The 15924-nt window shown below is 36.2% G+C and overlaps 1 protein-coding gene across 2 annotated transcripts in view; it reads right to left on the reverse strand.

Annotated features, from left to right (window-relative positions):
• Positions 1 to 380: 380 nt before the first annotated feature.
• The window catches only part of EIF2A (eukaryotic translation initiation factor 2A), a 40397-nt gene continuing 24853 nt past the window's right edge, over positions 381 to 15924 (reverse strand). The window contains exons 10-14 of one of the 2 annotated variants that reach the window (XM_061194559.1): positions 14413 to 14984; positions 10075 to 10188; positions 4906 to 5034; positions 4033 to 4098; positions 3027 to 3410 (exon numbers count right to left, since the gene is read on the reverse strand). In XM_061194559.1, the coding sequence (XP_061050542.1) occupies positions 3345 to 3410; positions 4033 to 4098; positions 4906 to 5034; positions 10075 to 10188; positions 14413 to 14984 (947 nt within the window). In that variant the 3' untranslated portion in view covers positions 3027 to 3344. Of the gene's footprint in view, positions 571 to 3026; positions 3411 to 4032; positions 4099 to 4905; positions 5035 to 10074; positions 10189 to 14412; positions 14985 to 15924 lie in introns of those variants that run through there. The other variant, XM_061194560.1, reaches the window with a different exon arrangement.

Raw genomic sequence — 15924 nt, forward strand, 5'->3', positions numbered from 1 at the left:
ATTAACGACCTTTAACAATTACTGGTATTTTGGCAATCTTAATTGTCTATAGTACAGCTCTAACCACCCCCAAGGAAGCAAATGCCAGACATATCACTTCATCTATGGATTTTTAAGCCTGTATCTCTAAAAAATAACTTTTCTTTGGGGAGAAGAAAACTGACCACAATACCATTATCCCACCTTGAAAAATAAATTATTGCTTAATACCAAAATATCCAGTGTTCAAATTTCTCCTGTCTTAATGAATATTTATTTATTTTTATTGTTAATTTGTTCAAATTGTTACCGAACCAAACTTGGGTCTGCTCACCTGTGGGCAGTAAACCAATCTACTGACACTGGGCTGTAGTGAAGGAAAATGCAGCATTTACTGTAAAGGCGCCAATACAAGGAGGATGGGTGCCTTGTGCTCTAAAACCCTGAAACCCCTGGTGGTTTTGCCTATAAAAGTCTTTATAGGCAAAATTTGGGGTGAGGGATGCAGGGTGTGCGGCTTTCTTCTGATTGGTTGGTGGTGAGGTGCTCAGCTTGAAGTTACCATCCTCCACCAGGGTAGGGGCCTTATTCCTGCAAAAGAACTCAAAGATATTGTTATGTATATTCCCCAGGGCTGCACTATTGTTTCTTGACTGCTCCTCCCTTGTTTCTGCATTCCCTCCCTTCCCTGATTAGCAACTGTTTGAATCTGCCCTTTGGAACTCAGGGAAGGTCAAGGAGGCTGAATGAAGCCTATTTCCCACAAACAAGAAACCAGAGACACAGAAAGGATTTGTACCCAGGAGAGCCCGACAGGGTCCTGTTCCATTTCAAAATCTGGACCAAAATAAAAAGTAATCCATTGCCATTGGTTGATATGTCTTTTAGATCCCATCAAACAAAGCCTTTAAGGTCAAGATTACACCAGGAATTGAAAAAGTTTCATTTATTATTCATTGCGGCAAAGGGAACACACACCACAGGGAATCAAGGGGAGTCTCAGTAAGAGGGTGTTAGGAAGATTATTATAGCATCTGGGCTTTGGATGATTTGGGAAGAGTATTGGGAGTGCCAATGGAAAATTTGATCTTTTTTTTTTTTAATTTATTTTATTTTTGCCTGTGTTGGGTCTTCGTTTCTGTGCGAGGGCTTTCTCTAGTTGCGGCGAGCGGGGGCCACTCATCGCGGTGCGGGGGCCTCTTACTGTCGCGGCCTCTCTTGTTGCGGAGCACAGGCTCCAGACGCGCAGGCTCAGTAGTTGTGGCTCACGGGCCTAGTTGCTCCGCGGCACGTGGGATCTTCCCAGACCAGGGCTCGAACCCGTGTCCCCTGCATTGGCAGGCAGATTCTCAACCACTGCGCCACCAGGGAAGCCCAGTGATTTTTATATTGATATGTGCTCAGAAATAAAACATTTCTTTGGAAAAAATTAAATGGATTAAATGATTATACAAATAAAGACAATTCTAAAAAACGAGTCCAAGCAATCCAATTTTGGTCAGAACAGTCACCTTGGAGCAATTAAAAAGCATCTGACTAAAACAAAAGGTTCAATGATACTACCTCTAAAATAAACATTTTATTTTATTTTTCTTAATTTTTTTTGGCCACGCGGCATATGCGATCTTAGTTCCCAGACCAGGGATCCAATCCATGCCCCTGCAGTAGAAGTGTGGAGTCCGAACCACTAGACCGCCAGGGAATTCCCTTAAGTTAACATTTTAAAAATGATTAATATATTTGCTGTAAACTGTGTAAACTGGTAATTCATTTTAAAAATTTAAAATTAAAAAAAATTGTTAGGCTGCCAGGCCAAAAAACATTATACTGTCTCAGGATGAATTATTTAACATTTTATTAGAAAAACAATTTTTAAATATATTATAAAAGCAATATATTACTTTAAAAAAGCGTAAGTTTCTATTATCAGAAATAAATTAATGTTGAAAGCAATTATATGGACATGAGTGTGTGTATGTCCACACTCACTTCACACACAAAACATTTAAAATACCACTCAAATTTTAATGCATTAGGTCTTTACCAAATCTTATTTGCAGCTTTGGGGCATCAGTAAACTCAGTTATCTGTTTGTGTATATCTCTCAAAGTATCCCTAGATTCTTTTCTTTTACTTAGTTTAAATACTAGCTCTAGATAATGAAAACCTGTATCAATGCAAATGAAATAAAAATAACTTCAAATGTAAATCAGATGAAAAAAAGTAACAGTAATAGATTCTAAAACCAAATAGAAATTAGTTTTGATAGCTGAGCATCTTGGATTATCAGTACATCTTTTATTCTTCATATGAGTGAATCAAAACAATCAAGATGACTATAGCAAAATGATCACAGTTCATGTTTAGAAAATATTTACCTCATCATTAAATGATCAGGTTTATTATTTGAAATATCAAAAAATATCAAAAAAGTCTATTTTTAGTCTATATTTACTTTTTAGAACTAGTCAGAAAAACTTTACTTCAAATACTACAAATAATATAAACAATTTAATATATTTATCTTATTTTTTTTTAATTAATTAATTAATTTATTTATTTTTGGCTGCATTGGGTCTTCATTGCTGTGCGTGGGCTTTCTCTAGTTGCAGCGAGCAGGGGCTACTCTTTGTTGCGGTGCGCTTCTCTTGATGAGGAACACGGGCTCTAGGCGCGTGGGTTTCAGGAGTTGTGGCGCTCGGGCTTAGTTGCTCTAGAGTGCAGGCTCAGTAGTTGTGGCGCACGGGCTTAGTTGCTCCGCAGCATGTGGTATCTTCTGGACCAGGGATCAAACCCGTGTCCCCTGCATTGGCAGGCGGATTCTTAACCACTGCGTCACCAGGGAAGTCCCAACAATTTAATATATTCAGTACAACCTGATTTTAAGGCGTTTCTTTAACGTTTGATAATATAGGGTTTAGGATCAAGATAGCCACATTATATATTCAAAGGAAATATTTCCCAAACTTGCCTTGTAAATTAATAAAGGATCCGTTAATTGAGGAACTTATAACAAAGTCAACAATGATCAAATTTAAAACGTCTTTATTCATTTATATGGTAAATACTGTCCCCTACTAAAAAACAATGACATTGGTCTTTCAATCTGTCAAGCTTAGCTTAAAAAAAAAATCATATGTCTCTTTTCTATATCATGTGTTGACATGATATAAGATGCACGAGGTAAAAATCAATTTAACAGACATTATTAAATAATTCCACACATATGCAGAATCTTGGATAAATGGTTAAAATTATAAGTGAACATTAAATGTGGGCACATGAATATTCCATGTACACCAATGGGTTTAACAGAAAATATGTTTGCACTGATTTCTGGTAACCAACTTGCTTTCTTTGAATCTTTAAATACCCAGTTCCAAATCTTCCAGCTCCTGGAGAAGGGCTTTCTCTTTCTGAATTTTCGCCAACTAGAAAAGTTTAAAACAATAAAGTTATTAAATAGGAAATAAAATAATTATTGGATCTATAGCCATATAGCAAAAAGAGAAAAAATTTAGAGAAAGAATATTTCTGAGACTTTACCAGATCTACTGGCAAACATAGATTTAAAAATACAGATTAGAAACAAGTTCTAATTTGTTATTTGGTATGAATTAAGGGGGCAAAAAACAGAAGCTGTCTTACTGCATGCATCTTTAGGTCTAATAAATCTTCCATTCTACACTTGGGCTTCAAAGAGTTGAGGAAAGGAGGAGGGAAAGGGGCAAACGGGACAGTGCGACCTGAGACACAGGAAAGAAGAGAATCTTCTATTTGTCTAACATAATATAAACTGCCTTTATTTTCAGCAGCAATGGCATTAGTATGCCTCAGAGGAAATAGTGACTTCCTCATTCACCACGATCCACATCATGTCTTCCCCTATCCTTGCCTATTTAAGACTAAAAATGTTAAAAAAAAAACTGGCATATGGTTTTCAAAAGAAGTTTTAAAATCTATATGCTCTTTTACCTGATTAAATAATTGCTTATAATAAAAAGGGGAAGGGTGGTAGTGACTGTGAGCCCCTATGAAAAATGCAGAAAAGACCTGATTTTTTTCTAGCTGTTTTCCAGTTGCTGCTTGTTCTTTCAGTTGTTCGATTGCTTTCAGTTTCTGCAAACATCAAATATATTAAAAGGAAGTCAAAAGGAAGAATAAGTAATTTTAGAATGCAAATTTTCTTATTAACAATTCAATCATATAAATGTGAAACCTGAATAAGGAAAATCAATTATCTTACATTTGTATCAGGAACAGACTCCTAAAATGCTAAGGTAAACTACTTTTTAAAATTAAATGTAAAATTGGGTATGTTAAGAACATGGAATTTAGCAAAGTATTTTTCAAGATTTTAATTAGTATTATCATATATGTACATCTATGTGTATACATGTACATGCATATGTATTTAAATATATCACCATTTTCACCATTTATTTCAGAACCTTATTGTACCTGGACGATGTCTTTGGCTTTAAGAGAAACTCCATAATGTAGCCTGGGAAGGGCTCTAGAAACCTGGATTTTACCTCCAAGGCCACCATCACAAACTGGTTGCAATTTGATGTTAATAAACTTACTTTCGTTTCTCTTTCTTCATCTTTAAAAATGGGATAAATATCTGCTCTTACCTGTCTCACAAGTGTCTAATGAACAAGTGAGTATAAAAGTGTTCAAATGTACATTATTTCTTATTACTCCAAAAATCAATAATAAAGACTAATATCCTTTAGACAACTGTGAACAGAACTAAAATAGGTGCCATTCCTAAGTTACAGTATTTCATGGTGAAAGAGCAACAATGAGGACTGCTACAAACCTCTCGGATGCCTGTCTTTAGGCATCTAAGCATTACTTTCTTTGTATAATTCTCACGTATTCTTTCAGTAAACACATGTGCTTTTCACTTAAGCCTCCCACCTTCTTTAGGTTCTTGATTTTTTTGTCTATCTCAGGGTCTCCAGAAGTTGACTGAGAGATAGTATTTCGTGGTGTGCTCTGTGGGGCAGGGGTAGGTGCCATATCTGGACTCTTATCACTTCTTGCTTCCTATAGGAAATATTTTCAAAAATTCAATTTTCTAAAATGAAATCATTACAGTATTTCAACAAACATAGCCTTGGTACATAAAATTCAGAAACCAATATATGATTTTATCTTTTGCACATTTTATATAAAGAAAGGATCTGAATTGCTGGTCTCATGAAGTATGCTATATTGTCCCATAACAGATAATTACAATGAAGCGTTAAAAAAAGTCACAGTATAATGAGCTACCCAAAAGGTTTTCACTATATAATTGTCATAGGGAACACTTTGCTAGATCTAGAATTTAAAGTTAGGGACTTCCCTGGCAGTCCCATGGTTAAGACTCTGCGCTTCCAATGCAGGGGGTACGGGTTTGATCCCTGGTCAGGGAACTAAGATCCCACATGCTGTGACGTGTGGGCCGCCCACCCACCCCCCAAAATTAAGGTAACATAATTATAAAATAAAAAATAATAGTATATTAGTAATATGATAAAATATTATGTTAGTAATATAAAATATATAATTAGTAATATAATAACAAATGGAAATAAATGAAATGACCTTAGCAGAGTAAACTAGGAGGTTTCTGTATCAGCAAATAAGCATTCCAAATGTGTGGATATTTTGGGAAGTGCCACTATGCGGATGGTTAGAAATGTGAGAGGGCTTTTCTAATTAAGGTGTTTGAAGTTTCACTCTTGGGATATCCTCAAAAACTATTACACGTATATCAAGTACATGTAATAGATGATGCTACAGGGTAAGTTCCATAGAGATTTATTTATAATCAGATCAATTCAGCTCTGCAAGAAAGTGCCATGGAAAACTTTGTTCCCTGAAAGGGACAGTATATTGCTCCCAGTGTGATCAGATCTCTGATGACCTTTCTAGCTTCGTCCCTTCTCACCGAGTAACCACTGATTCTGAACCATTTTTATTTCCCCTAAGGTGCCATATATTCTTATTTCCTGGCCTTCAGGTGTACTGTTCCTTGTGCCTAGAACACCTTCAGGTCACCTCGCTAACCCTACTTATCCTTTAGGCCTCTGGAAAATTCCCCCACCCCGCAAGAGACCAGATTAGTTGCACAACACATGGTATGTTTCCTTACTGTAACACTGTAACTGCATTGTACTATCCCCCATGAGACTGTACCTGAGGTTTCTTTGTTCACTTGTGCCCTCAGCATAATGTGAGCTTGACTGTACATGCTAAATAAATGAAAGAGCAAAAGACCGACTCTCCTTTGTAATTATGACAAGACATAGTTTTGACAAGAGGAGGAAAAAGTTATGAAAGTCTTTCTTTATTGGACCAAAGGTAGGGTTTCTACTTCTTCCTTATAGAGTTCCCAGTGGAATACACAGACCCTGCAAGACTCTAAAACCTCTTAAGAGTTCTGGATGGAATACTCTGAACTACCAAAGCATCCCAGGGGAACATGGGACAGACTATCACTCCTAGATCTCCAAATCTAAAAATGTCTGCCTGAGAGTTTTTAGAGAGTGCAGAATTAGAGTATTTTTTTCTCTTTAGAGTCATGTTGGTTGTATTTTGTACATTACAATCAACAAACATTAATTCCTAACTTTCTATGTGAGAACATTACTGAGCACTTTAACAGAGTATTCAGAAAGAAATTATTTAGTTTCCACTCTTAAGGAGCCTATAAGTTCTGATAATACACAGTTTGGTATTTTTCATAATATAAAATTAAAGGAGAAGAGTGGATAAAAGGAGAAGAGACACACTTTGCGTATCAAAATTCACTTTTGACATCAGATAAAAAATTTTTTAATTTAGTTGTTTGTAATCAGCTGAGAATATTAATTTTCTAGGAAGATAAATGTCATAAATATGAAAAACTATTAAAGTGAAGTGAGGGACTTCCCTGGTGGCGCAGTGGTTAAGAATCTGCCTGCCAATGCAGGGGACACAGATTCCATCCCTGGTCTGGGAAAATCCCACGTGCCGTGGAACAAGCCCATGCGCCACAACTACTGAAGCCCGCGCGCCTAGATCCCGTGCTCCGCGACAAGAGAAGCCACGGCAATGAGAAGCCTGTGCACCGACGAAGAGTAGCCCCTGCTCGCCACAACTAGAGAAAGCCCGTGCACAGCAACAAAGACTCAACGCAGCCAAAAAAATAAAAATAAATTTAAAATAAATAAATAAGTAAAGTTAAGTGAAATGACGATTTTCCTCCACATTTTAAAAAACCAAGAATAAGTTAAAATGTTTGTGTTAATATACTTGAATTCTGGTCATTCTCTAAAAAAGGTTACGTACATGGTAAGATTAAACTCTTTGTTTCAACTATTTTTGGTAAAGCTGATAAGCTTACAAAGTCATCACCAGTTTATAAAAGTACTTGGTTAGATTATGTACATCTGACTCCTTTATCTTTGGTTCCTTAATTCACAGTCAGGGATGAGATCCTGTCATAGATCATTTACCTTTGTTCTATCACACAGTCATAACTTTTACTCACTCCAGCCAGTTGTCTGAAAACTACATACTGAAAGGATTATCTTGCAAGTAGAAAACTCTTTGTCATCACTGAGAAAACACGCAGAATAACTCCGAAATGATGGATTAGTAGTATCATCTTTAGTAAATAACATGTGTGGGTGATTATATGGTTGTACGAGGTGGGGTGTGTGTGTGGGGTTGTTTTTGTAATTATTATGCTTTACATTAATAGAACTGATTGTTTTTTCAAAAGAACCACAGAGTTATCTTTAAGAAAGTCACATTGAGACTTCTCTGGTGATCCAGTAGTTAGGATTCCATGCTTCCATGGCAGAGAGCGTGGGTTCCCTGGTTGGGGAACTAAGATCCCACATGCCGTGTGGTGTAGGCAAAAAGAAAAAGAAGTCAGACTATTTTAATATTAATTTTTCTAAATGAGACATACTGATTCTATGACCCTCCTCCCCAAATTTTATGTGCTCAAATACCAGAAAAACACACAAAAATAAACAACTAATGGGACTTCCCTGGTGGTCCAGTGGGTAAGACTCCGTGCTCCCAATTCATGGGGCCTGGGTTCGATCCCTGGTCGGGAACTAGATCTCACATGCATGCCGCAACTAAGAGGTCTGCATGCCACAACTAAGAGTCCGCGTGCCTCAACTAAGACCCAGCACAGCCAAAATAAATAGTAAATAAATATTTTTTAAAAATAAACAACTAATATTTTATTACAAAGGGACCTTAGCTCAGTACCAGCAATGGTCATATTAAAAATATCTTCTGATAAAGAGGAAGAAACATCACTTATAAAAGTAGGATTCTACGTTGAGGGGGTTTCTGAAGGCCCTTAAATCTCAGTTAGAAGGAATCTTATAGTCATTATAAAAAACAGTATGGCGGTTCCTCAAGAAATTAAAAATATGTGATCCAGCAATCTCACTTCTGGGTATATATCCAAAGGAAACAAAAATCATTATCCCAAAGAGATAGCTGTACTCCCATGTTCATTGCAACATTATTTATAATAGCCAAGGTATGGAAACAATCTATGTGTCCTTCAACGAAAGAACGGATATAGAAAATGTGATATATAAACATACATACATATTTACACAGAGTAGAACATTATCCAGTCATAAAAAAAGGAAATCCTACCATCTGCAACAACACGCATGAACCTGGAGGGCATTACGCTAAGTGAAATAAGCCAGAAAGAGAAAGAGAAATACTGCATGGTACCACTTACATGTGGAATTTAAAAAAAAAGAAAAGTCAAACTCATAGAAACAGAGAGTAGAATGGTGGTTGCCAGGAGCTGGGGGGTGGCGGGAGAAACGGCGAGAGGTTGGTAAAAGGGTACAAACCGTCAGTTATAAGATGAATAAGGTCTGAGGATCTCATGTATAACATGGTGACTGTAGTTGATAATACTATATTGTACTGAATACAGTAATTGAAATTTGCTAAGAAAGTAGAATTTAAGTGCTCCATCCTCCAGAAGTAAATATGTGATGAATGTGTTAATTAACTTGATTATAGGAATCCTTTCACAATGTATACCTATATCATATCATCACGTTGAACACTTTAACATTTTTATTTGTCAATTATACCTGTAATTATTAGCTGGAAAACCAACAACAACAAAAAAGGAATCTTAGCTACCAGTTTGTAATATTCGGGGCCAGCAGAGGTCTCTACCCACTCTGATGAAAGGCCAAGTCCTCCTTTTTACACAAGTCTAATACATGGACTAGATCATTTTACTTGGAATGACCTAAGTCTGAGTTATTTAAAGACATTTCTGGAGATGAAATATATTAACTACAAAAGAGCACATCGATTTTTTTAGGCCCAGATTTTAGCAGAATATGGCTGCATAATGAAATTCTATACCTTAAAATAGTAACTGCCTACCAAAACACACAAGTAACCTAGAACTGTCAAAATTCAAGCATTAATAGGGAAGATGGAATTGTCTCAGTCTCAAAAATGTGGTTACCACGACTTTACTAACCACAAATTTCCAGCCCAGCAGATCTCAATATCACCGTAAGCCACACACCATGACAATTTACTTGTCAATTATTATGCTGGTGTGGTTTTTCAACTACCAAATCATATAAAAAATTATTTTAGAACAATTCCATTGTTTGGGTACTCTAGTGTTTAGATTCCCAGCTGAACAATTTCCTATAGTAATATACTGAGTGACAAAATGGCCTTAGAGTCATGTAATTTCTGGTCTCTCTTAAACATATGCTTTCAAGAAAGCAAACTATACCACTTCACACAGGCTCCTCCAAAAGGGTCTGTGGCAAGTAACACACTACATAATCCCATGAGGGTTTCAGGTTTTAAGGTCAGTTCCAGTTTCCTAGGTCCCACATTACATATAAAGGACTACTAAGAAATTCATAGGCAAACACAAAAGAGACATTCTGGCTACTTAAGTCTAACTCCAACTACATTTTATAACCTGTCAAGTTTTTAGGACTACAATTCTTTAAACTTTAAGGCATAGAGCTAATTTAACTGGTTTTATTTGTTTGTTTTGTTTGAAAAGATAAGTGCCCCAAGTACCTGCTTTGCAGCTTTCTTAGCCTCATGCTTCCTTTGATTTTTAAGAGCTGTTTTTGATAACGGCTTCTCATTTCCTGGTTGTGGTTTCATATTCTGAGGTGGTTCCTCCTCATGCTATAGAAAATGTAAAATAAATGACTTTGAAATGGAGTCCATGTATTTACAAACATATACAACAAACTATACAATTTGGCTAGTATAAGACAAACTTACTTTACCAAATTTATCATAAGTTCACTGGCAAAGAATATTTCAAAACTCTTGTTGTAGGCACACTTCAACGGTCAAGATGGATTTAATGAGGATCTTCCTACTAGTTGATATATGATATCTTTCAGTTATATAAGAGCCAGCAAAATTCACTTTATTTTTGTTTAAACAATGGAATTTTTCTTAGTACTACCACTGACACATGATTTTTATGAAATTAGATACTAACAATAGCTTCTTCTGGGGTCCTTTTGGATTTGACTACCGCCAACAGAAACAGTTGCCTCATTTGTTTTCTTTGCACAAAGAGTCACTTGCTAGATCTTGCAAAATCAGAGATTAGAAGATTAAAAATAAAAGCAAATGGAAAAACTAAAACAGACAATAAAAAAATAAATCAAATAAGAAGGGGGTAACTACATAGTTATAAATACAGAATTAACATAATGAAGAGGTTTTAAAACACTAAATGACTTAGACTATACTGTGAAAACAGGCAATCATTTTCATCATCAGATATTTATATAACTGTCAACCACATTCAACAACAACAGAATTACATACAGGATCAAGAAGGATCTAATGTAAAACACAGTGACTATACTTGATAGCACTGTATTGTATAATTGTATAACTGAAATTTCCTGAGGGTAGAATTCAAATGTTCTCACCAAAAAAAAAAAAAAAAAAAAAAGATAAATATGTGAGGTGATGGATATGTTAATTAACCAGATGAGGGGAAACCTTTCACAATGTGTATTAAATCACCATGATGTACACTTTTGAAGTTTCTTGAGTACTAGATCTCAGAGCTGTAATGTACTTATAAGTGCTATAATCAAATGGGCAGAGCTCAAACATTTAAGATAAAGAGGAATAAGTAAAAAACCATAAATTGATTTTTATCTTAGCAGCTGCATTAACTATTGCAGGCATCGAAGTTCTGTGTGTGAACTACCCTACTTGAAGCAACTGAATATATGAGAACCCACATTTGTAGAACAGACAAATTTGCATGGCAAGCCTCTTGCACTTTTTTGATCCCCACTGCACATGATGTTAGTTAAGATATACTAATCCTTGAACATTTGTTTTATATTCTTTCAATAGTGAGTTCTTCTATAGTATCTTGCTTTGGCTGAAAAAGTTTCTACTCATGAGAATTTTTTAAAAAAAAGAGAAAGCAATCAAGAATGATGCAAGGGCTTCCCTGGTGGCGCAGTGGTTGAGAATCTGCCTGCCAATGCAGGGGACATGGGTTCGAGCCCTGGTCTGGGAGGATCCCACATGCCGCGGAGCAACTAGGCCCGTGAGCCACAACTACTGAGCCTGCGCGACTGGAGCCTGTGCTCCGCAACAGGAGAGGCCGCAATAGTGAGAGGCCCGCACACTGTGATGAAGAGTGGCCCCCACTTGCCACAACTAGAGAAAGCCCTCGCACAGAAACGTAGACCCAACACAGCCAAAAATAAATAAATAAATAAATAAATAAAAATTTAAAATAATACAGACATACACTTTATTTAAAAAAAAAAACTCAAACTGAACTTCATATTTAAAAAAAAAAAAAGAATGATGCAAGACGAAAGGATGAGTTACAAGTCTCTTCCACATTATGAGCATCATGCAGCCACCGAAAGACTTTCATTTTATTTATTTATTTATTTATTTTAATTTATTTTATTTATTTTTAGCTGTGTTGGGTCTTTGTTGCTGCACATGGGCTTCTCACTGCGGTGGCTTCTCTTGTTGTGGAGCATGGGCTCTAGGTGCGCGGGTTTCAGTAGTTGTGCTGTGTGGGCTTAGTTGCTCTGCAACATGTGGGATCTTCCCGGACCAGGGATCGAAACCATGTCCCCTGCACCGGCAGGCGGATTCTTAACCACTGCACCACCAGGGAAGTCCCCTGACAGACTTTCATTTTAGATGAAAAAAATCCACACAGCTACTATGGATCATGAGCTTTTCTGGCTTTAGTACTATGTGTCTACTGTACACAATTTCATCCTCATTAATAAAGTTTGTTTCTTCAATTACATCAATTATAAGATTGTTTTGATGAACACATTATAAAAGTGAAGGGTTTTTTTGAAAGCCAAGAAATATTTAAGTATAATTTATATATGAATTTTTACTTATAAAAAAAGTAATTTTTTCCTTCAGGGGGAGGAATCCAAACACCTTTTTTCCCCTCTGCTATGTAACCTTCTTCCTTTGTGAAGTTATTGACCAGACTATCTTTGTTTCTAGTAATTTCTTGACAATGTTTTCTTTGCCATTTAGCTATTTTCTGGAATTAGATACAAACAAAAATTTCTCATTCACAGGCATATAGTTCCTTCAAATAAAATGATGTGATAGGATCACATAATCACCAGGTTATATACAAAAGCAAGAATTTAGTAGAAATCTTAAATGTCAAAAAAGTTTGGTTTTGGGACTTCCCTGGTGGTCCAGTGGTTAAGAATCCACCTTCCAATGCAGGGGACGCACGTTCGATCCCTCGTCGCGGAACAAAGATCCCATATGCCGAGGGACAACTAAGCCTGCGTGCCGCCAACTACTGAGCCCAAGCGCCACAACTAGAGAGAAGCCTGCATGCCACAATGAAAGACCCCACATGCTGCAACAAATTTCCTGCGTGCCTCTACTAAGACCCGGCACAGCCAAAAAAAAAAAAAAAGAGTAAAAAAAAAAGTTTGGTTTTAAGAAGTTCTTACCTAGTTTTTTTTCACTATTTTCAAAATATATTCTTTCTATATTAATTTTTCTCCCTCCACCAACCAAAACAAATGAGTTTTATGAGTCAGAGAATAAAAATATACACTAATTCAGAATTTCTTCCTCTTGTGCTATCTTACACAGATTTAGAAAGCAGGATGCGTTAAGGTCACTTCTTTTTTTTAATCTCAGGTAAGGAAAATTTCAATAAAGAGACAGAACAAATCCTAAGACTATTATATCCTTTTAAAAAAAATCTAAATACAAAAATAATAAACAGGGCTTAATTTGTTATATGTTTTTAAATATTTTTACTAAATAACTTAATGCAACAAAAATGTTTCAACAACATTTCATTGAAGTCAAAATGCTACATTTTGTGGAGGAAGAAGGCTTGTTCTTTTGTTTTTGTTTTTCAGAGGGTTAGGAGCACAATGGAGGCACAAAAATATTTATCCTTTGAAAAAGTATCTACTTCCCTGAGTGCCTTAATAATTAAGTGACTATATATTCCCATTTACTTGGAACAGTCCCAGTTTACACCTATTGTATGGTCATCATTCTATTAATATGAATAATATTGTTCATTCTTATAGAGCAACTTTATTCCTTAACGTCATCACAGAAACTCAGGATATTAATAAATGCTTTCCCCTGAGCTCTGAAATGCTAACATTTTAAAGCAGATCAGAATCTGACCAATACTCCAGTCATAACTTAACAACAGAGGTCAGGAACTGATGGCCTAAGGACAAGTGTGTTTTGTTTGAACAGCAGTGTTTTAAAAATTGAGAAATTTCATACAAGCATCCAGACTTGTCTTGAAAAATCAAACTTTTGGCAAACTGGGCCTAAAATCTCCTGTGGAAACAATGGGCTACTGCTGTGTAGTTGCTATGGCCTTGAAAGAGGGCATGCTCTCTCCCTTTCACCATTCTCTCCCACTCACCATTCTCTTCCACTCACCATTGCCTTACACTACCAGCCTAGCCTGACAGGCAATTGAATTTGAGCCCACAATCTATACCCAGTAAGTCACACCCAGTTATCTTTCCCAGAGATTTTACATTAATTTCTTTGTCAACTTAACAATAATTCACCGGGACTTCCGTGTCAGTCCAGTGGTTAGGACTCCTCGCTTCCACTACAGGGGGTCCAGGTTCAATCCCTGGTCAGGGAACTAATCCCGTAAGCCGCATCGCACGGCCAAAAAAACAAACAAACAAACAAAAAACCCCAAAACAACCATTCACCATCTTCAGCAGCAGGTCCTCCACAATTTCTACCCTAGAGTTTATATGTTCTAATCAGATACTAAGTAACACAAGAACATGCATAAGAAAAAGACCTAGGGAACGCTACACACTGAAAAACCTTTTCCTACCAAAGTAGTAAAACTTTACTTACCAGTTTGGAATTGGTGACTGGTTTATTTCTTAAAGCTGGGGGTCTATAAGCTGTTGCAACTTTAGGTTCTTCACTAGGTACATCACTTGGAACTGCTTGGTAAGTTATTGCTTTTTCTGGAAATATTCCATCTAAGAATGGCTGCCAAGAAACCTGCCATAATTCTGCATTTGATGGTACTTCATACTTGTGCAAGACAGCGCCGGTATAATGCCAAATCTTGTACCCATTATTAACACGTAACCTGGGAGCACACGTGGCTGTTAAAATATGCTCACCATCTGGGCACCAAGCAAAATATGTAGAATCAGAGGCCACCGGTTTAGAAATAAGTTTGTAGTTTTTAACATCCCACACTTCCATTTGCCCCCTCAGATTTCCAAATCCAGCTAGTACTAATATATGTCCATGAGGGCTGTAGTAGGCTGCATTACGAGGGCCAGTTCCAAAGTCAAACACAGGATCACACTTCAAGTTGAAAATTGTTGCTTTGGCAGGCATGAAACCATAAACAGCACAAAACTCAGTAGAACTAGAATTCCAAACTACATCATAAATGGGGCCATTTTTTGCTAGAAAAAGAATATAAAATCCAAGTTAGTGATAAAGAAATACATACAGGATTATAATATTTAATAGCACAAATTACAATCATATAACACTCATAAACACATCAAACACTAAAAAAAAAAAAATCCAAAAATTTCATGGTATGTTAAAATTAAAATATTTTTACATGACATACTATGGGGATTAATGTATGATTATAAATTTATTTAAGAACCCCTAATGAATCTTAATTTTATTTTTTTTATAATTGTTTTGCAATTTTGTATATTATTATTTGTCTTTAGTACTTTTATTTAAATTTTTTTTTTTTGGCCACGCCACGTAGCATATGGGATCTTAGTTCCCTGACCAGGGATCAAACCCGTGCCCCCTGCAGTGGAAGCGCGGAGTCTTAACCACGGGACCACCAGGGAAGTCCCTTAATTTCTTGTAAACATTCTGGCAATGTGGGCTCATAGAAGCATAGGTTATTATTACTATTAATAAACTAGTTTTTCTTGGAAGAGGTAATATATGCATACAGTAATAAAGATACAAACTATATAAAAAGACATGCCACAAAAATAAGTCCCTCTACGCAAAGGCAGCCCTCTGTTATACTTCTTGCATATCCTTTCAGAATATTTTTGTTGAAATTAAGCATCTCTCTCTTAAGCACTTACACACACACAAAAAGTTCTAAACCTTTTTGTTTCATTTAATACTCTTGGAAATTTTTCCATGTAAGCACATTGAGCTCTGCCTCATTCAGCTGCACTGTATTCCATTACAAATCTTGCTGTTTATACTCCACTGTAAATGTACACAAATATATCTGTAGGAGAGAAACTGCCTGGTCAAAGGGCACATACATTTACTTCATAATGTACCACCGAAATGCCCTTCAAAGAACTTGTACCAATTTACACTACCAGTAGTTTTTTTTTTTTTAATTTATTAAAT

This window comes from Eubalaena glacialis, chromosome 6 (genome assembly GCF_028564815.1).
Source record: "Eubalaena glacialis isolate mEubGla1 chromosome 6, mEubGla1.1.hap2.+ XY, whole genome shotgun sequence".
Classification (NCBI taxonomy): Eukaryota; Metazoa; Chordata; class Mammalia; order Artiodactyla; family Balaenidae; genus Eubalaena; species Eubalaena glacialis.